The 22,519-nt window shown below is 42.4% G+C and overlaps 1 protein-coding gene across 1 annotated transcript; it reads left to right on the forward strand.

Annotated features, from left to right (window-relative positions):
* Positions 1–223: 223 nt before the first annotated feature.
* Positions 224–1,291, forward strand: TMEM74 (transmembrane protein 74; the record flags this gene model as incomplete). Its single annotated transcript, XM_084206205.1, has 1 exon — positions 224–1,291. The coding sequence occupies one exon, from the start codon at positions 224–226 to the stop codon at positions 1,172–1,174; it is 951 nt and encodes a 316-aa protein (XP_084062331.1). The 3' UTR covers positions 1,175–1,291.
* Between the last annotated feature and the right edge of the window lie 21,228 nt (positions 1,292–22,519).

Below are 22,519 nucleotides of genomic sequence, written 5' to 3' on the forward strand. Positions count from 1 at the left end.
TTTCATTTGCAGACCGAAAAGAAATGAATGTCAGAGAGGATTTGTTTAATCATTTAACAGCTGACACAAGCCATGTCCCTTACAAAACGTTGGTGAAAAAGTGGTGAAGAAGATTTCTGGGATACAGCAGCGCCAGTACTGTGAAGCCGCTTCTGCAGGTCAGGGGCAGCATTTGCTGGAGGATGCCATAGCCCAGGAGGTGAGGCTCGTGGGGACGAGGTCGATGGCTTGCATGGAGCTTCTCTACCTGGCCGAGGAGAGCAGACAGGTGCCTCTGGGCACCCCTACTGGCTGGAGCCTGCCCCCCCATCCCTACGAGCAGCAGCAGTGTGAGGGGGGTGAGGTGAACCCCAGAGCAGCCGCTGCCGTGGCAGCCCTGCACTGTGAACGGAACTGCAAGCCCTTGCAGAGGGGCCCTGTGGCTGAGCCCCCCCTGGCCCCCCAGCCCTCCTCCCTGGGCACCTCACCCCAGGAGCACCCTGCCCCCTCCAGCACCTCCCAGCCCTGCCACCCTGCCGAGTGCTTGCCCAGGGAAGGGGATGGAGGGAAGAAGAAAGCCTGCTGCTGTGCCCAGGAACTCGAGACATCATTCACCTACGTGGATGAAAATGTAAATCTGGAGCATGCAAGAAGTCCCCCCACTCCTACAGGTGCCCAGGATGCCCCTCTGCAGCAGCATTCCTCCAGGGAACTGCCCCCCGAATGGGTGCACGATTCTCCTTCCTTGGTCTCCGAGGAGGACGAAGCTGCCTCGGAGGCAGCAGCTGGGAAGTCCGTTGACTATGGATTCATTAGTGCCATTTTGTTCCTGGTTAGTGGCATTTTGCTGGTGATAATTTCCTACGTGGTACCCAGAGATGTGACTGTGGATCCCAACACGGTGGCTGCCCGGGAGATGGAGAGGCTGGAGAACGAGAGCGCGAGGATCGGCGCTCACTTGGACCGCTGCGTTATCGCTGGGCTGTGTCTCCTCACCCTGGGGGGCGTGGTGCTCTCCAGCCTGCTGATGATGTCCATGTGGAAAGGGGAGCTGTACAGGAGGAGCAGGTTTGCATCCTCCAAGGAGTCTGCCAAGCTGTACGGATCTTTCAATTTTAGAATGAAGTCTGGAGCAAATGATAATATGCTCGAGCTGTCGTTAGTTGAGGAAGATGTGCTTGCCATAGATAATTAGTGTGGTCATGATTTTTAAGGCAGCGTTTCTACAGGAAAATATGTTTCATTAAAGAAAGCAGATGCAGCTAAAGATAGCTGGTGATGCAGTTTATTTGTCTGACAAGAATGGTGTTATCTTAAGCTCTATAATCAAATGTTTGCAATATATGGGTACTTGTTGTAAAGGGGAACTGTGCCAGATGAAATGCAAATGATATAAAATAATGAAAACCACTGAATAAAAAAAACTTGTGATAAGTAGGTTCCTCAGATACTCATTTATCCTGATGTAAAACATTCCACTGGTGTCTTGCCTATATAATTTTCTTATTACTCCAATACAGAACAAGAATGACCTTGACACTTTGGAAGCTGTTAATTTTTGAAGCCTGCAGGATTATTAACATTCTTCTTGACAGAATATTAAGAAGCAGGACCAATCATCAAATAGTAGGGCTAATATTTCATTAAGAGATGCTTTTTTATTCTTTAATTTTAAGCAGATCCCTTCTCTTCAATTAAGTGACAGCTGTGAGAAGAAAGAACACCACTTGGTCATGGCTGGCCACAAACCTCCCATATTTTCAAACAATTGTACAATTAGTGATGATTATTTAAAATATGAAATCAGAGGCAAAGGGCAGGAAACCATATGGCTCACGGTGCTGGTAGGAGACAAAAGGCTCTTTCAGCTTGAGGTCAGTGGCTCCATTTCAGTTCAGATTAGCAATGATTGATAGTCATTAACTTCTGATAGCTATGGTGACCCATATAAAACAAGTTTAGTTCCTGGTGGACAGATGTCTTTGCATGAAAACTGCCATAACATGAATTAACAGACCTCTTGTTTGGAGTCTCAAAAGACCCAAAGACTGAAAAAGCATGGGGATGCTGAGACTGGACCTTTCTTCAGTACACATGCCAGAAGAAATTCAAGCTCAGCTGCAGGGCTTTGCTTATACTGGGGCTGTCTGCATCTTATTAGTCCTTTTTGAAACTTCAGTTTTATGTCACTAGGCTCTCAACCTTCTCATAACCAGCAAGGAAAGGTCAGGAGGGAGCTCTCTGAGATTCGTTCAATAAACCCCAATTTATTTGTAAAGAATAAATCATCAGGAAATACAGAGGTTAAGTATCAGGCAGTTTACTGGCTGACAAGAGACTCACTTAACGTAGGGGATGATCAAGGGTACATGTTGCTATTAATCTCAGTTGTGTGGCACTGTAGCCAAAAACCTGTACCACTGATGCTATTTACTTTATTAGCAGCCAGTTTCTGGAGAACACTGATGTGTTCTTGCAGTGCTGGGAAAACCAACAAAAATTGTTCAGTGCACCACTGTCAGTTCTTGCTGAGCAATGGTTAACACATATATATATATGTCTTGTTAATATGTATATGTCTGTTGTATGTGTCCATGGCAAAGCCAAACATGGGTGAAGAGCTCTGTCTGTGCAGTCTCTGACTGCAGTCTTAGAAGAAACGTGCTTCACTATGACATCCTTCTAAGTTGTGAGTTAACTCTAAAATATCAGGAATATTAATTATTTTTAATTCTTTTCTCCCACTGTGACACACAGAAGAGAAGGTGGGAGGAGATTTCCTTTATACTCCCTTTACCCAGTAATATGTGGCAGCACAAAGTCCAGAATAACAAGTGGATGGTGGAAACATGGGTTCCTCACAGAGAGACTGAACACTATTTTGCCACTTGGTTCTTCATTCTGCTTCTCTGGCTGTTTTTGTCAGGAGACAAGTGCAGCACCCAAGTCTGACTCAATTAGTTCAGTCCCTTGTGCTTGCTGGCTGCAGTGACCAAGGGCCCAAGGAGCTGCTCTGCTCCAGGTTCAAGCCTTTGGTCAGTAATTCCATAGTGTGGTACACGGGCTGTAACGCTGCCCCTGCAAAAGAGATCCTGCTTCACATGTTCTCTGCTCCAGCTGCAGCTTGAGGTCAGTGTTACTGCATAATTAAATGAGCTGCCTTATTAGAGGGTGCTGCTGCCCAGTAAATGATTTTCCCAGCTTATGTCATGATACACAGCATGTTCTCAGGCAGTAACTCGGCAGTGACCAGCATCTCCACAGTCATCTTTGAAGAGCTTACATCCTTCTGGCTGTGTCGTCAGAGATTCCTAATTCAATCTCTAGGATAAATACATGAAATGTCTTATATCTGGAAGCTACCTCAGCCTGTTGTGATCAGTATAAGTGAGGAATGAACTAGCCTGAGAATCTGGATGCAGAGCAGGAAGGTTCCTCTTTTGCTGGCCTTGGCTGGTGGGTGAGGTATGTGGACACAGCCTGCAGAGCTTGACACTTTTCTCACGGTGGGGAGGTGGGAACAGCGCTTCCTCTCATCCTGCCCTGAGGATGGGAAGGGGCCTGGCCTTCCCAGGGAAAGCCATGCCAAGCAAGAGGGCAAATGTTGCTGAGCTGGGGTCAGCAAGGTGGTGTAGGGCGGGGGACAGACATCTCGGGGGATGAAAATCCTTTTTCCTGCTTGGGCCCCATGTTCTAACCTATGTGGCAGAAGCTCTAAAACTGAGGCTGGTGGTTTTCAGAGCTATTATTTTTATTTTTTAATTATACTTATGCATGAAATTGGAGTACATTCCATTACTGCAGAAAGATGTCAGCTTAAGCTGTAGGGATCACAGATTTCTTGCAGGAACCATGAAATGCCTTAATGCTGATTATTAGCACTAGAAAAAGGAACGCTTCCCTGACTGTCAGAATGTTATTGTCAAGTGAGAAGTTTTCTGACACTTTGTAAAATACCTGTCACAGATCATGAACCTGCAATAGTTTAATGAACCCTGAAATTTTCTCTGAGCATTTTAAGGAAATATTAGTCAACCTAATATTCTAAATGTACACCTCAGAAGTGTAAGGAGTAATAAAATTTAAACAACAGGACTAACAGAGTTTCTTTTTTTGGTGTGTGTGCTATGAAAGAGGTGAAGGAAGGCTTTCAGAGCACAGGAATTAAGCAGATAAAAATGCTCGGGACATTTATCTGATCACTTTAGAAATTGCAGCATGATGTGAGTTAGCAGTGCAATATAAAACCTCTGGACTCTCAGGTTCTCGTGCTGTGAAGCCAAACACAGACAGAAACCAAAGCGCTTGCTGTCTGGTGGCTGATGGTGGAAATGAATGTTTGAACCCACTGGCCAGCAGACAGACCTTCACAGCATGAGATGGTACCAAAGGGCGAGGCCAAGGGACGTTCATTGCCTCCTTCCTCATGCACCCTTGCGATTCGACTTCCCCTGCTCGAGATTTAAATGCTTTAAGGGTACAAATGGGAGAAGAACTGTCAGTGGTTTTTTCACTGCCTGGGCTAAAGTTGTCACTTGATTCATCAGAGAGCTTTCTCCTTTTTTGGGGAACTAAATTTTGGCATATACTGAGTGGGTTTTAGGTGCCCTCTAAAAATCTGGCTTCTGAATATGGATTTCCGAGTACCCTGGAAGCAGAATAGGATTTGTGCCCTTAGTGAGTTTATTTCTGACCAGCGCCAGCTGCCAAATGTGACACTTTCCCAATTTCTACCTCATGACACGTCTGCTGGCTGGGCCCAGCCCTGATCTCTCCCTTCCCACTGGGGGTGTCCGTGCTTCCCTGGGCTGTGGGAAGGGAGGCGACAGACAGCTGCCAGTGTCCGGCTCCCTGCTGCTCAAACCGCTCTCCTGCTCGCCCGTGTTCTCAGTTCCCTTTTCTCAGTCAGGTGCTGTGGCTGAGGCTGGACATTGGGAGCAGCATGGCATCTGCTGGGGATGCTCACCAGAGCAGAGGCTGTCACTGCCCCGTCCCAGCCCGCACGCTGCGGGTGCCCAGCGTGTCTCTGCACCTCGCCTGCTCCTGCCAGCCTGAAGCCGGCCCCGTGGCAGAAATGCCCAAGACTCTCCTAGGAAGCTACACTGGGTTGTTGCTGGGGTTTTATGTGTTTACAATTTTTTAGTCTTTGTAATTCTTTTTTAAACCTGTCTGCAGTGAGTATAGAGTTTACTGGTTTAATTTTGTAAGACTGACTCACAATGAGGTGAAACATCGCAGTCCATCATGAGCTTTTCAGTAGTGCATTTGATGCCTTATTACAATTGCAGCCGTGTTCTGTACAGAGTGAAAAATAAAAGTCTATGAATTTGAGCACTGTCATTGTGGGCCTCTTTGCTGATTCCAGGGATTGGCTCTTCCTGCTGTGCCATGGGTGCCGTCCCCAGTCCTCAGTGGCGTGGAGCCCATGTGGGCAGCAGGGCCGCTTGGCACAGGCGGTGCTAGATTGAGCTGTGCCAGCACGCCAAGCCCATCCCCAGCTCACCCCTCCATCGTGTCTCAGCTGCTCTTCCTTCCCAGACAGAAGTGCCAAGCAATTCAGCTTCAAACCCTGCTGCACTCGTGTCCCACCCAACTCCCTGCAGCCAGAACAAAAAAGAGGAAAAGCAGGTGGGAGCAGCCAGGGCTGTGTGAGCAGGCAGCTGGGGAGGTGCTGTGTCAGGGAGTGGGTGTTGAGCCCCTGCTCACCATCACCACACGCATGACCTCTTCAGTGTCACATCCTCACCTTGGCCCAACTTGGCCATTGCCAGGGCAGGAGGGCAGAGAGTGCTGGCCCAGCACCAGCCATGGTGATGATGGGTGGGCATGATGTAGCTCCCAGAAGGCCCTGGAGGTGATGGGCGATGCAGGGAGATGCAGGAGCTGTGTTCCTGGAGGTCTGTGGGCTGGGCATTGCCCCCCCAGGGTCAGCTTCACCTCTCTCTCCAGAAGAGCTGTGTCAGAGTGGGCAGCAATCAGAGGGTGCTGGTGCGGGGCCAGCAGGGAGCCACAGTTTTCTCCTGGCTTTTTCTGTTCCTCTCAGATCCCCAGTGTATGTCAGTTAGGCACCTAAGTACCTTTGACAACCTGTTCTCCCTCCCAAACACAATTCAAATGTATGCCACACAGGTGATGCCTCGTCAGGTCACTTTTCATTCTGGTGTGACAGAATCAGACCCTTCCCTGCCGCTGTCTGTGAGTCTCCGTGTGAGTGGGAGTGCTGTGGTGGGCGTGGATCCAGGGCTGTCTGCTCCTGTTACCTGTTACCACAGAACAGACTGCAACAGGGCCCAGCTCCCCACTCAGGTTTTGGGCTGTTACTGCTGCAGGAGTAATAAAGGTGTCCAGAAGTGGCCACCTTGGCTGCAGTGACTGCACTGATGCCAAAGGCAGGCTATGGTGTGCAACTGATGGTCAGCAAGAGGTTAAGAAAGTAGATGTGTTTGTAGATATGACAATCCATCAGCTTAAAGAAATGGGAGGCTCTCTAATTGAAAGCAAACCCAAATTCATTTTTACTCTTTTTACGGATTTCTTCTTACCATTTTAAATTTTGAAGGATTCAGTGTCATGTATATATTCACAGGGGTTTTTCCCCCTGTGTTTATGAGTCCTGGCAAGGTCAAGAGTCCTACAGGCTGCAAGAAGGTGAGGCTTCTCTGATTTTCTTATCAGTTTAAATTAAATTGTGGATATTATAAATCTGCATAAAAACAAACAAGACAAGAACCTCCTATTTGAAGTGAACCTGCTCAATATTTGTTTGTGTAAATGTAAATGCAGTGCCCATGTTAGAAGCTGAGATGAATAATGCATGTTTTATTTAGATTTTCAATTTAAAAAAATCCTTGTTAAAATATTTCTGCAGACTTGCTGTATTAAAAACTTATAAAGAGTTCTCTGCTTATTATGTGTAGGTTGGTCCACTATTACATATGGTAAAAGATACTGAGCAATTGCCATTAACTGAGCTGCACCTCATGGGCATTTGGCCCTTGTTTTGAATGAGGGCATTACAACCTAACAAGTGTGGTTTTTGTTCACCTGCACCCAGTGTGTAACCCACAGACCACTGAAAGTCCTTCCAGCTGCATGGAGAAATGAGATGCTGAGCAGCATGAAACATCATGTTCTCAAAAGGTCTCCTGCACACAGATACCAAAGAGAGCCACCTGGAGAGCTGGAGAACCAAGGCTTCTTAAGTCCCAGTCCAGCACTGTAGAAAAGGCTAAATTAGTACAGAGCCAATAGAATAAATTAATCTGAAAAGGTTCATAAATATTTTTTTTCCTGGAGGATGAAATTTACATTTAATTTAAAGTACAAAGTAATCTTAAAAAACCCTCAAAAACTCAAACTAAATTTGCTAATATTTGGAGGTATTTGGGTAAGGCTTTGCACAATTAAGGGAATTGTATTTGGTTTTTTTAAGACATAAAAAAATCAATAGGCTTCTGTTGAAGAAATAAAACAGATATCTTTACATCAGCATAAAAAGCTTCTCTTTTCCAATGATTGTTTCTGTTTTGACAGATGTGTATGCAGGGAAATTTAGCTATTGTTGAATAAAACATTTCCAGAAGCAAAATTGATTAAGTCCCTTTTGCAGAGGAAAAAAATCAATTCTTCCCATTAAAAGGATCTAAAAGATGTTGATCAGCTAGAAATGTAAATAAAGTTCTTTAATCATTATTCTCTAACTGCAGTGTATCCATCTACATAGGCTTGTCTTGTCTCTTAATAGCTTAAAATAAATTTGGTTGAACTCTTAACATGAAGCAGCTTCTGACAAACTAGCCAGAGTAACTGTGCTTGAATGTAAATAATATCAAATAGCTAGCCTGACATTTTGGTATTGCTTTTCTCAAGGATTAGCTGTTCATGAAATGAATGTATATGTGATAACAATATATCCAGGCTGGGAACCAAAACATATTCACTGAAAGGCAGAGCAGTAGAAAGCATGTGACTGTTCAGTTCCTGTGTATTCTGATTTCATGTAATAAAGACAGCACTTTGGAGATCTCTTCGTTAGTAATTGTTGAGGGCTATTAAAGGTCATGGAGGGCTATTAACAGAAGCATGCCAAGTCTGGCTCTGTAAGTCCCTAAGCTTCTGATTGCTAAGAGCTGAGAGAATGTGCTGGTCTCTGCTTGCCCTTCCCTTGGTTTTACATAAAGCTGTAACTGCTGCAGGCTGCTATCTGAGCCAATTTTGTGACAGATGGACCTTTGATTTGATCCAGACTGACCCTGTGTTCTCAAAACTTCATGCTCTTCCTATAGGGGCAATACCAAGTGGTTGTTTGCCACTGTGGTTTCCTAAAGAAGGAATCAATAGATCATGGCCTTAACTTGGTTTTTCCCTCCTTACAGGAATGGTAACCATGGCTGGAAGAGCTCTTGAGAGGTCATTTTCCAGTCTTCTGGAACTTTCACCCTCCATCAGTCCTCAAAGACGATTAATCGTGGCTGTGAAATGGCTGCTCAATTCTCTGAGCACTCTGGTGTGAATTTTATAATTCACATTGTAAAATGGCTCACATGATTTGCAGATAAATTGTATATCTGTGCAGCCTCTTCTGCTCTACCGGCCTAAGTTCTTAAGATCTGAAGTCTGTGGATAGTCTGAATACTTTTAGATTTTTTTAATGAGGCAAAAAAAGGTTGAAGCACTTCAGCCTTCTCAATGTCATTTTCAATTGTGTCCTGTCTCACTCCCCACCAAGCAGAAAACCTGTTCTTTCTTTGTCTTTTTTCTTCTTTCTGGTATAAATATAGAGCACTTCCTCATGACCTTTTTTTCTCTTCTATAAGGATCTCACTTGCTTACCCCCCCAAAATAAATGAAAATTATTATTTCTATGTTCTAATTTCCCCAGTGGGGAAATTTCTTAAATTTTAGGTCACTGTTATGGTCAGCCAACTCCATGTTTACAATTGTTATTTGTCTTTTCCACATTTCACATATGGTATTTTGTTTTCTTAATATTGGTTAAGAATTTGTTAAATTTTCCTGAATGTCTTTTCCCTTCAAACTTCTGCTATGTGGGAGCATACTAACAAGTGCTTTAAATTTAGCTGAAGTTTTAATTCCTTGGGACCACTTCCCTGAAGGCAGAAATACTCTGTTGTAACAGCCCTATATTGTGAGGGTTTTTTTTGTACAGCTGAGCTCAGTGAACAGCCTGGTGATTGCGGTCCCCACTCCTGCCCACCTCCATTTATTCCCCACTCAGCCTTTCTTCAGTGTGGGTAGCAGTGGTCCAAGGTGGAGATTTTGTGTCAATCTTGCTTTTTGAGCCAAGCCCTGTTGTTAAGGAAAATACTCCAGGCTTGTCTATGGGATCAAATTACAATGCATGGCTATTGAGATGGGAAATGTCTTCACTTAAACTTCACAGGATATTGAAACCAGTCTTAGCAAAGAGGCGAGTTAGAAGCAAAAATCAATATTGGACAATGCTGAAATGCCTCTGTTCAGCTGCTGTTCTAAGTGCCTTGTACAGCCCTTTCAAATCATGTTGCCAACAAATGGAGGAAATACAGCTTTTAAAAAGTCAGAGAATTATTAATAGTATGCTTGACCTCCAGCTCTGCACAGTCTACAAAAAAAGCATCATTTTTCATATGCTGCTGCCTTATGCCTAATTCTGCAAGGCCTGTTGGGAAGCATTGCTCATAGGAGAAGTGCATTCAGACAGCGAGGGTCAAAGCTTTAGATCCATGATGGACTGTGGGAGGGAAGGAGAGCAGGAACATCTCATGGTCAACCCCTGAGGAAAAAGGGAGGGTTGCAGGAACCCTACACCTCATACATCATTCACACGCTAATGGTATTTCTTGTCCTGGTGTGTGAGAGAAGAAAATTAACTGTGCTGAGGTTACTCTTGCAGCTTTCCAGCAGGGATAGAGAAGTATGGAGAGAAGCAAATGTCAGATGTCTTCATGAGAAAATGAATGCTCTAGCCACTATTCTGGTGTCTGAGGAGTGATTGGGCAACCAGCACCTCCAATTGTGCTCCCCAGCAGGGTAATCTGTTGCGCAGCATTTGTAGCACAAAGAAGCAGTCTGAACCTTTATTAACTTTAACCACTGTCTGAGTAACTCAAAGTGACAATCCATCTCTCTTATTGCTGTTATTAAGTCAGTTTTGGACAGTGCCTTATCATCTGCAGAAAAAATGAAGAGGAGATATAATGCAGACAGCAAGTTTCTAAGTAAACTTAGGCTGTCTGAGAAGGGGAGAAGAATGCTGCACGCTGCAGTGAACAAATCTTTGCATTGATTTCTGGAAACAGAGCCTTTCTAGGAGCACCACAAATGCATGTATTTATTTAGTGCTTGGATTCAAAGAGCTGTCAATTTTCCTCTATCCAAATAACTCCCATTTGTGTTCAGGTCTGGGATGCTCTAGGGTCATAGATTATTTCTGCTTGTGCTGCTCTTGCTTTTCGCTTTGATGCCAGCTCTGCAGTTCTTGGTCAGCCCCATGCAGCCCCGTGTGCAAACAGAGCCACTCCTGCTTGGTGGCAGTGGGCAGCAGCCAGGTGACACATGGCACTGCTGCAGCTCCAAGAGGGCACGCTTGAGCCTTGGAAATGGAATTCTTGTTCTCACAGAGAGCCTTAAACAATCATTTAAATATGCATGGAGATCTCAGTGATGCATTGTCCAAATCTCACCTGTCTGTGGGCATGCTGTGTGTGTGCTCTGGGGCCCAACAAAGAACTAGTTCCTCCTCTTTGACTGTCCTATGTATTATCTGGTTCTGTGTCCAGTGCATAGGAATAAAAGGCAATTCCTTTATACCTCCCCTTCAGTTCAGATGGGATTAAGCCTGCATTTCAGCTGCGTGGCTGAGGTAGCCTGAGATAAAATTTGAGGCCAGTAATAAGTTACTACTCCTGCACAGAGCAAGATGAAAGAAAAGTAGTTGTGAATTGGAGAGGTAAACAGCTCCTGGGGATGCTCCACAGCACAGCAGTAATAGCTCAAGTCTATGGTTTAAAATCACTGTCTTAACAACAGTAAACAGAGCTGGTTTTAGTGGCTTTTTTTCAAGGTGAAGGCTAGAAGGCAGGCCTTGGAGGACAGATGTGGAAAACTTGTACACTATTTGAGAATCCTTCACTGAAACTGTCCCACATTCCATTAAAAGTTCCAGGATACATAACAATAAGATTACATAAATATCTACAGTCACTCTCTTACACACAGGATGAGCCAATGCATTGCAAGGTCTGTATCCCAACACTGCAGGTTGAGTTTGTCACAAAAATACCATCTTTCTTTACCTTGAGCTCTTGTGGGAACCCTAAGTTAATTTCTGTGTGCACACAGAATCACATGATGTTTACTGTCATTTATATAGGACAATGTTTGGTTTAGTTCCTCTTCGAAATAAGGTAGTTTACCATACAGTTACCTGTGCCTTTTGCTTTTTTACCTCAGTGAGCAGAAGGGGGAAAAATAAGAAAAGGTGTTTTTTTGTTTGGTTGGTTTTGGTTTGGATTTTTTTGTCAGGGAAAGTATGTGCAACTAAAAAGAAGAAAATGAAGGGGAGGTGAAGGTCTGGTCAGCAAGCAGGTAGGAATATGGATTTCATAAAGTTAATGGCTACAGTCAATAATTATTGTGGAAATAGATTTCACAATTCATATTGAATTGATTGTAGTCAGCTTGATTGATGCTGTTGTAATACAGGAGGCTAATCAAGACTGGGAATCAAAAAAAAAGAACCAAAATCCAAAGGCAAGCCCTTACAGATTAGTCATTCTTTATACTAGTAAGCCAATTTATCAACAGTAATAAAAAGTCCTGATTTTGAAAGCAATGACTAATTTTCATAAAATATGTCCTCTAGTTCCATCCAGTGTTGTCACAGGTTCCTGTCTCTTGTCTGTTTTAATGGAAGGCATAGTCAGATGCCAGGAGTTTTTAGCACTACACTGTGTAAGACCAATTATGTTTCCTTTTAATTATGTTACCTTTTAAAATTTAGCTACTTTGGACAGACCTTAAATTCTCTCTCACATCATTCTGTTGTCTTTCAGAGTAAAAGTTGATTTTGCATTTAATTCCAGAACACTCTGTATTCTTCAAGTTTCCCTAAGGGCACAAATCACCTGAAAACCTTAGGTGGTGTCTTCATGAACTGCTGAACGTATCCAGCCATCTTGTGATGTACCAAAAGCAGATCTTGTTTTTCTCTTTGTATACTTTCACTCCCCTCCCTCCTCTCCCAGCCTTGCAGTCCCTCTCTGCCTTGTGCATCAGCCCCCTTATAGACCAATGGCAGGCCCAGACTATTTGATTATTATCAGCATAATTTTTATCATTTATTTCCATTTTATATGACCCAGTTACTTTACAATATATTTCACTTTCTCATCGTGTTTCAGAACTAGCTAGAGACTCATGAGCACCCTGGGGAGAAACTGCGATGTTCCTGGGAGCTTGCTGCTGGGGCTGAGCTGTGTGTGCAGGGACAGCCAGACCTGGCTGAGCTGTGCAGCTGTCCCAGGCAGCACAGAGCTGCTGCAGGAGGGCACAGGGCCTGAGCACCGTGCTGTGCCTCTCAGCACATCACACAGCTCTGTGGAAGTGTCCCTGTGTGCTCCATCCAGGTCTGGGCAGAGGTAGCTGGAGTGGAGTGCAATTGCCTCTGTGTCCTTCTGTCCTTAATCATCACAGCAACTGTCCTCACTGCTCTGCCAGTTCTGCTTGGATCCTCACCCCTCTCCTTGTGCAGCACTCCTCTCCTGTTAAATTTATCTCTCTTGTATTACTCACTGTCTCTTTGCTGTTGTGAGCTGCATGCAAATGCTGGGTTTATTGTTTGAGATAATGCATTTCTGCTATCTCAATGAAATAAGTGTACTCCATTTGTTTATTAGCTAATTAAACTAATCTCTAGAAAACCTTCAGGATGTCTTCTGTTCTTCTGCAGTGAAGATAATTTATCTTTATAGTGCTGGCAGTAGGAAAATGGTCTATATGCCCCGCAGAAAAGTTTGAGGTTCATATGTTTTTATCCCAACTGTTTCAAATTATAATCTAAAAGTCAGATTTGGATATTCAGGAAACTTTGGTGCTGAATGATCTGCTGCAAATGAAACATATGGGAAGTACAGGCATAGTCTGATCTTCTCTCTCAAGCTGACAGATAAATAATTTGACAAAACAGATATTGCTTAGAAGTTAAAAAATAATTATTTTGCTGAGAAACATGTCCCAATGACTATTGTTTCCTTTGAGCTGATCACTGGATGGCACTCAGTGTGCAAGGCTGCTTTCAGAATTTCATAAAAAGTGCTGGTAGAGAAGAAGCCATTGCACAGAATCGTGGTAGAGGCTGGTGGACATCTCTGAGCTCATCTGGTCCAGCCCCTGCTCAGGCAAAGTCAGTGAGAGAAGATTGCCCATAGCTCATCCAGTTCACTTTTGAATATCTCCACTAAAGGAAACTCCACAGCCTCTCTGGGAAGCGTTTTGCAGTGTTTGACCACCTGCACAGTAAAAATAAAAGTCTTTATGATAATTATCAGAATTTTCTGTATTTCAGAATTCATTGCTTCTTGCCCTGTCAGTGCACAGCTCTGAGAAGTCTCTGGCTTTGTCTTTTTTCCTCTGGCCCCACCTCAGGCTTTTCCACACTTTGGGAAGATCTCCCTGAGCCTTCTGTTCTCCAGGCTGAGCAGTTGGCTGTGATAAAACCAGAGCACTGAACATTAAAGCCACCACATATGGAGGAGCTCAGACCTTCCAGCAATTACAACTTGTAGCACCTTCTGGCTGGGTTGAGAGATCTCTGCCTCTAGACAGATGAAAAGGAAAACACTACTTCAAGACAGATGTCTCCTAAAGAAGAAAGGCATTTATCCTTATCCCAATGCACACTACAAGATGCTTTACTTTAGTTTAGTTTAGTTTCAGGTTTTTGCCTCTTCCCAACAAAAACAGAACATTTAGCTTAGCTTATGTCAGTTTGAAATTAAAAATATATGGAATTAGAAGCTGGAGCCTTTTGCAGAAGAATGTGAAAATGAAATTTTATTATTTTGTGGATTTCTCCCTGTCTGTAGTTCATATAAAACTATTGAACTGCAATCTTTGACAATTTTACTTCTCATTACAACACTGTTAAGCATCCCCATCTCAGTTCTCCAGCTATCTGGTACATTTTGATCACCTCATTTTTGTGTGGGTTTGATTTATGAGCACCAGAAATAAAATGTGGACACTGGGCATTTTAACATTTTTTTCAGCTGAAGGTAGCAACTTTTAAATTGAGTCAGATATCTGAGGTATATATCACTTCTCCTTCCTATCAGCAAAAGCATTTCATTATTTTGCCCCTGGTTTAGGTCACAAATGATGTCATCCACTTTCTTATTTATTTTTACAAGTGCAGGAGGTTACTACATCTTAAAATCTCCCTCTCCTCTGCATTTTTTTTTCTTTCTTACTTTTTGCCAGAGGAGATGTTCAGACACTTTCATATTAATATATGTTTTCTTGACTTACAATTTTTAAAAAATCAATAAATAATAAAAAATTTCCTTCAACTGGATTCTTAGCATGAGTTAAAAATGCAAACAGCTTGTAATAACTACAGCATGTGATGGTTTCTTCTCTGGCTGTGAATCAATGAGAGCTTTGCCAACAGCTGTGGCCCACAGTCTGCAAAATTCACCAAAAGGAAGAAGTATTTTTTCCATAGCTGTGAGAACAGATGTAGCACTAATGAAATTTCAGGTTACAAGTGCAGTTGATCTTACTGATATGGAGACCCAGCTTGTAGGACAGCATCTCCACTGCAGTGGGAGCACTTTGTGTTTCCTGCCCCTCCAGCAAAGCCCCAAGGGCTGTGCTGGGCTAAGCAGCCCTTGGACACCAGCATGGAGCAAGTGCTGCTTCCAGCAGATTTATGTCTCATTGTTAACTGAAGCTTTTCCAAAGATGTGGTTGCTAATTCTGCTTCTTTGTATTGTCTGGTGGCTAATAAGGTGTGAGCTGTGCTCTTCTCTCAGCTGGAGAATTTAAGAGGTCTCTGTCTCCAGTTGCTAGTGTTCACTGAATGTAAGGATATATATAGCTTTTATTTGCCCCCCATCCTCCACCCTAGAAAAATTAGATTGGCTAGACTGGTTAATAGGATCAAAATGTATGAAAGGAAAGTTGCTAACAGAAATGTACATTTGAACATATAGAGCAAGTGAATGACTCTCATTTCCCTTTGTGGAAGGAGCCTTCTGAAAAGTCACTATCTATCACTAGAACAAACCTTTTTTAAATTTTTTTTATGGTTTTGTGCATTGGTTATATTCACAATTCTAACAATTCTGGGTTTCCAAAATATTTTAGTAACTATTCTTGGTTATGAATGTAATTGTAATATATAAGAAGATCGGTTTTTATGTGCATTCCCCATTCTGATAGAATATTTGATTTGTTAATAAAACTTGTACAGAGAGAAAGTCTATTTTCCTATAGTAATTACTCATGAGAATTATATCAGTGCAGCCAAGAAGAAAGTAGACATTAAACAAGGTCTAAAACAAAGGCACTTTGAAGACCAGGTTTCTTACGTTAGTCCCTCCTGGGAAATTTATAGGCACATTAATTAATGCCTTTTGCCTCTAAGTTCTTTTCTACTGTAATTGTATACACCCATGTACAAAGATGCAGAGAGGATCTCTGTATTATCTGCACAGAACTAGGAAAGCAGGGTATATTGTTAACTGCAATTCAACAGAAAATGATACACTGGCCTTACCAAGAGAAGGACAAAAGGAGGGTCATGACCTGGCATTTTCAAGCAGCACCAGGAAAGCAAAACGTTATCAGCAGAGCTCTGTCAACTCCAGCCCTTTGTCATGACAGAGTGAAGACCTTTCCTCTGCATTGTTTAACCACAGGTAGACTTACACAAACATACAGGATGTTCTTTCCCAGGTCTATCAATACGTACTGCAGACCAGAAGCTGATAGTAGAGGGTTACCAAATTTAGCTGATGAATTCACACCTGGACTGGAACTGGTAATTAAGGAAGCTGGAGTAAGTACCAAGTGAATACTTTACCAGGGCTTTTGCATGCCTGGAAGTTTTGAAATGAAGATGGATATTTTTTTCCTAAAATAATAGCATTAACAGCTATAATAATTATTATAATCATAATAGATGGCCTGTGCACTGTATAATACAGGAGATCAGAGAGGTAATTATAGTCTCTTGTGACCTTAGATGCAGTAATTGTAATTACTCTTCTTTGAAGCCTTACCATGCCTTACTGGCCTGTATCAGAGTCATGGGGTCATCTCACGTAGGTCACTTTGCTTCAATTCTCCACACATACTGTTTTCCTTCCCTTTATAACCCTGCCTCACAGAGCAAGGCTGTGGAAGGAGCAGCCTGTGCATCTCAGTCTGTGCACCAGCCAGATGAGCCACTGGGCACAAGGAGTGGAGTAAAGCCGTCCCTCTGGAGGAAGTACAGCATGCATCCCCTTGTTCTGCAGAGGAAAAGGGGGGGAGAGGACATTCCCCAAGAAGCTGCCTCTGGATAACAGTTTCCCTGGGTTAACTTGGAGCCAGGACTCTGATGTATCACACTTTCTTGGACTGATGGCTAACGAGGCAGATCAGCCCTACATGAATAAAATGTCTGTCAGGCGAAACAGAGCCGCGCACATTCCCTCTGAACCGCCCGTGTGCCAGGAAAGGCGATCTGCTGGCACTGAGCGTGCACACAGGGGCTGGACAGAGGGCCAATTCTTTGCATGAGCAGGGCAGGAGAGATGCCATGTGCCATAAAACAAATTGCTTCTGTTCAAACCCCTGAGAACAGGCAGAAGCAGAGGTTGCTGTTGAGTGCTCCATCTTGCGCTCTTCTAGGTTAAATGATTGTTACAGAAAAGGCTGCCTCAGTATTTCTGTAAAGCAGCACCATGAAACAGCAGTTTAGTAGGAACAGATACTCTACTTATTTACTTATATCAGAAACCTATTTACTTATATCAGAATCTTATTTGCTTATATCAGAACCTTATTGACTTATATCAGAACCTTATTTACTTATATCAGAAAGACCCTGCATTGTTAGATTTTGTTTTCTTCAAATGGGTGATCCAATTTTTACAAGGTCGAGTGGCCTTTGACTCCTAGCATTCAATCTATTAGGAATGGACAGGAGGGAATTAGCCTAATGTCAGCTCAGAAAAATGTGCTTTTAATACAGACATCTTTGTCAAGAGAAACAGTGCTTCTCTACTGCCTCTGCTGCAGTTTCATATTAGTTATTTCTTAACTTCTTGGGGAATGCAGGACTTGAACTGACAGATGCCTTTCATTTTATTAAGCTAATTAATATATAACATTTTTTTACTTACTTTTTTTTTCTCAGTTCACTTCCGTGATTAGCACTTTCTGCACCTCTTGAAGTAATGTACTAGAAATGAGAGCCACAGCCAGCAGAGAACTCATTCCAACCTTCTTAATTCTTCTGCACAAGCATTAGCTTGCAACTGCCAAACACAAACTGGATGTTTTCTCACTGTGCCTAGTGTGAAATGCAGAAAGGATGAACAGAAGCTCCTTAGATTAATGTCTTACTTGACAAAGAGATGATACAGTCTCAAACCTAGAATTCAAACCTATGCTACATTCCTCCAAGCAAGAGCAGAGAGGCAGAGGTTTATGCTGAACATCTCACAACTTTTTATGTGACTTGTCCTGCTATTGACCTTTTCTCCCATGCAAGTGCATCTACACCTCAGCTGACACTCACAGCCCAGCCCAAGTACTGCTGCAAGTGACAGTGATTTCTCAGCAAAGGATCACGAAGAGACACCAAAAGTGGCCTCTGAGATGCCTTTCTGTGAGCAGTAGGCTGGTTCCTACCCTTGTGCATGAGTATATTTGATGAATTTCCTTGGAGGAATGAAAAGCTGAAAGATACTGCTTAGAGTAGCCTGAGAGATAAATTAGGAGCTGGGGATGGAAATTAGTGTACAGGAATTCTCAGCGGACTGCTAGTGAGTCACGGGTTGCAGATGTCTCTTAGATGAGGAACAGTCCTGCAAGGCAATTACCAGGAGCCTCAGCACTTAAGCCATATGATATTAGATAAAAGACTTAAGGGAACTGTTTTTCACAGGCAGGAGGGAGAAACATAATCAAATTCTTTATTTGCACTCAAGTGCATCTGATGCTATGCAACATCTATTTGTCCAGGGAATTAGTTTTACTTATTTACAATACCATACTGGCCAGTTGTATGACAAAGCCCTTCTAACCCTGCTATACTGTTTGTGAGATGCAAGTAGACAGAGAACCACAGAGAGTCATAAAATAAACACTGCTAAAAGAAAAACAAAAATGCAAACTCTTACTAAAAGAAAATACCTGTGGGATGGAAGGAGATGATGGTGGTGAGTAGGGAGTTAGATGTCAGAGTGTCTCCTATTAATTTTAATCAATTTAACTAGCCTCATACTGGATTGTTGGAGTTTGGATTTTTACTGTCCCCAGTTAATTATAGTCCAATCCCAGCACTATCACTGTAACAACTGACCAAAAAAACCATGTTAATAAAGTGTTAATAGACATGAAAAATTAAATTATATCTACATTCATTATTCTTGCCTTTGTATGAAGTTAGGAAGAAGTCAGGGACAAAATGAACTACAGTCTTGTACTTCACTTAGAACATTAAGGATGCAGGAAAATAGGGTTCTTGAAGTGCTACAAAAGGAAATCACCTAATTATTACTAAGACAACAGTGATCCTGGCAGTGTGAGGGGCAAAAAGAAAAAAAAATTAGTAACAAGCAAAAAAAGAATACCCCATGTGAGCAATATAATTTTCTCAATTTTTTAGTTTTCTGCACAGCTTATATTAAGCCACAGAATGCAGTTCATAATTTATGTGATGCACATACGTGCTCACACATTTCTGAAGGCTGTTCTTCAGCTTTTACAAATTACCTCTTACTTTAATAATAAAGCAAACATCTTAGATTTTCCACTAATCTCCTCAAAAATGTGGGATGAATCTCTTCAATACTTTTGCTGATGCTAGGTCCAGTCCGTTTTTAGTGATGTTCTCAGTTGTCTCACAAACCTTCTGTTAGAGGGGGTTTCCTGGTCTTTCCTATGACCCAAGCCAAAATTATTCATTTCTTCAACACACTCAGGCAGTAGCCTGTGTTTGAATTATATGAATGGATATCACACAAGAGTTTATGGTCCTTATCTTCAGGTTTTACTTTGGATATATTCTCCTCTGAGATATATTTCACTTCAGAAGCACAACATCTTTCTTCTGCCCTTACACCAATGCTACTGTGAGAGAAAACAGCTCAATATTTGAAGTCATCCTTTGCCATAATTCATTATTACACGGTCACTAAATATTTGCACTGCTGTAGAATGTGTTATCCTGAAGTCAATTCCCAATTTCTTCTGAGAAGTCAATGATAATATTTCAGAACCAAAGTTGTGTCTATGTTGCTCCCTTCATTTTATACTTTAATCTGATCTCTTTCCTCCTTACTATTACCTGTGATGGATAGATCAGGTAGAGGTGTTCAGGGTGGATGCCTGGCTTATGTAGGATATATGACATAATCACAAATTTACAGAGTTTGTGTCAGCAGGGACCTCTTGAGGTTATTTTGGCTAAGATCTTCCTGAAAGAATTGCTGATTTCAAAGTTAGACTGGCTGCTCAGGATCGTGTCCAGCTGAGTTCTGAAGATTAACATTTCCAGTGTTTGACCACTGGACCACATATGAAGAATGTTTTTCCTTACTTATATAACCACAGTACACTGGTTCAAGTTGTGGGGGCTACCTCTGTCCCTTTGTCTGCCTCCCCTCTGGTCACCCCATCAGGTAACTGCAGACAATTATTGGGACCCCTTCCTAACTACAGAGCAGCTCCCTGGATCTAGAGGCCAAAGCATTTACAAAAGCAGCTGAGAGATGCACAGCTCACACCCTTCTGAGCCTGGCAAGAGCTGCTGAATTTCACAGGGAAAAAGAAGGGTCAGAAAAGTGATCAGGATTGTCTTGCCCTCTCTGATGGGCACCATGTCTCACCTCTACAGCAAGGCTTAATTTCTAATTTGGAACAGAAAAACAGTGCTAATATATAATTTAGAAATAATTTCTGATGTTGAATGTAGGAGTCTAGATGTTCAGTGGTGGAACTCAAAACATACCAAAAGCATTAATATGGCTGTCAGCACAGACCTGCTTTCCTTTTGTCTCAAATCCTACTAAAACACAGGACCAATAAGTTTACCTCAATAAAAGTGATTTATTTTAGTGTTCAGAAAGTCCTGTCCTATACCACCATCTCTAATATCTCGTTTCTTGAGCGTTTAGTACTGACTGGAGCTTGGGAGCTTTCTCTTCTACCTACTGTGAGCATTAGTTCTGGAACATCACAGTTTCCACACCACCCAACTGTTCTCAAAAAAAAAAAAAAAAAGATTTCTCTGCAGCTCTGTTCTTGTGCTTCCTTTGCATTATTTTTCATTTTGATTTGTTTAAGTTGCTGCAAACAAAACAGGAAACAGCTCAGACTGAGTGGCATTGATGTCATGTTAAAAGCTACCAGCCAAACATATATTACTCCTTGAAGACGTTTTGAGTAATTTTATTTAACAATGAGGTTTGAACACTTTACTTGATGCTGTATTTTTCAAAATTGATTAAATCTGCAATTAATCTACTGTAAAAATGTTTGTTAAATTACAAGTGAAAAAATGAAGAAAAAGCAGACAACCCCTTCTTGTCTATATTCTGTTTGAGTCAATTCTCATTTGTGTTTGAGTCAATCAGTAATCACTTTACCTTTTACCAGTAAAAAGATGCTGCTGCACCTTAAGAAGAAAAAAAAATAAAAATGCTCAAATATTGCACTGAGGGGTGTTACATTAAGGACAAAACCCCAAATAAAACCAGACAGACACCTTAAATACATAAGAATTTGCTTTCCAGATGCAGAAATCTTATCTATTCCACAGACATTGCTCCCTCTAATGGAAAATTAATGTTAAAAGTTGCAGGTAGAGCCTCCCTAATATAAATCCATTTGTGGATATGGCTCATACAACTTTCTGGAGAATTTCTGGTCCCACGTGGAAAAGAAGAGACCAGGAGTTACACAGGGAAGGAGAAGATGAATATTATAGCAGGGGAAAAGAGCTTAGGTAGAGCAGGACTGGCTGGGTAATGGTTGAGAGAACAGAAATTATAGAAGCAGCATGAACAAGAGAGACAACCACAAACAGCGCCCATGAGGAATGGCAGCCTCGTGAAGAGGGCAGAGAAGACACAAATGCCCACAGAAGGGTTTAAAAGCTAAGTTTCAGAGAGAACCAAAAGATGTGGGTGAAAGACAAAAGGAGTGCCCCATGCTCAGTCCCATTATTTTTTAGTTTCAGGGTACAGTAGTGCAATGATGCACCTACTGCCCTTTATTTTTTCTCCTGGGCTTTTCTTGGGCTTCAGGAAAGAACATTAACTGAGCAGATTTGGTTTTGCTTATTCCTCTAAATCTGTTTTTGCTGGGAAAGCTCTTAATGCATCACTGGATCTCACCTCTGATTCATCCTTTCCAAACTGACCTCAGAGGAACCAGGGACTGAGACCCAGCTCAGGAGCTGTAACTCTGGCATGAAACTAACAACAATTACCATTTGCTTCCCACAAAAATGGAAAAACAGAACCTCAGCTTTCTTCCATATTGCCTTGGCTGCCTTCCCTTCAGTGGGGTACATCTTCTCCAGGTTTTATTGTGGGAACTGACAAGGCTAAGCTCACAGCTGGGAAGATATTGGCTTTCAAGCTGATATTCCACCACTTAAGAAAAGGGTTAAGAAATGAAACTGGTATTTTAATTGACAGAGAAAGTGTGTTCCAAAGTCCTCTGAAATCAGTGGACCAAATCCCACCAACGTCACCAAGAACTGGCTTAAGGCCTTGGTAAATACAGTATTTATAAAGGAACCTTTGTACGTTTATGGTGCAAGGAAAGATGTCTCAATAATTCAGAAACCACAGCTGAGGAAGGGGTAGAGGCAAAGATTGAGGCAATGATTGCTAGTGGTGAAGGCTGAAAATATATGGATGTTAGATCAAATCAGATGTGAAAAGGAAGTTGGAAGATATAAAAGTTAGATTGAAGTTGGTCTGGTATCACCTTCTGCTCGAGTGTGGTGTTGTACTCTGATGTGCTTCTTACTCCTTGAACACCATTGCCTTTGCAAATTTCTTCACCTGTAGCTGATACTGACAGCTTCTTTTCCTGACTGCAGCTGCAGTATACACCCTGCTAAATTAACACCTCAGTTCACACAGTCTGGTCAAGAAGAGCTCTCCCAGTCTTTTCAGCTCTTCGGTTTGGATGTACAAACACATCCAAACACACTGGCACAACAGCCCCTGTGCAGAGGAGCAGCAGTGGAGAGGTGAGCTGAGAGTCCAGTGAGTGATGGGGTGTAACACCTCCCAGACCTGAGAGCTCT

This window comes from Fringilla coelebs, assembly GCF_963513975.1.
Source record: "Fringilla coelebs genome assembly, chromosome: 1".
Classification (NCBI taxonomy): Eukaryota; Metazoa; Chordata; class Aves; order Passeriformes; family Fringillidae; genus Fringilla; species Fringilla coelebs.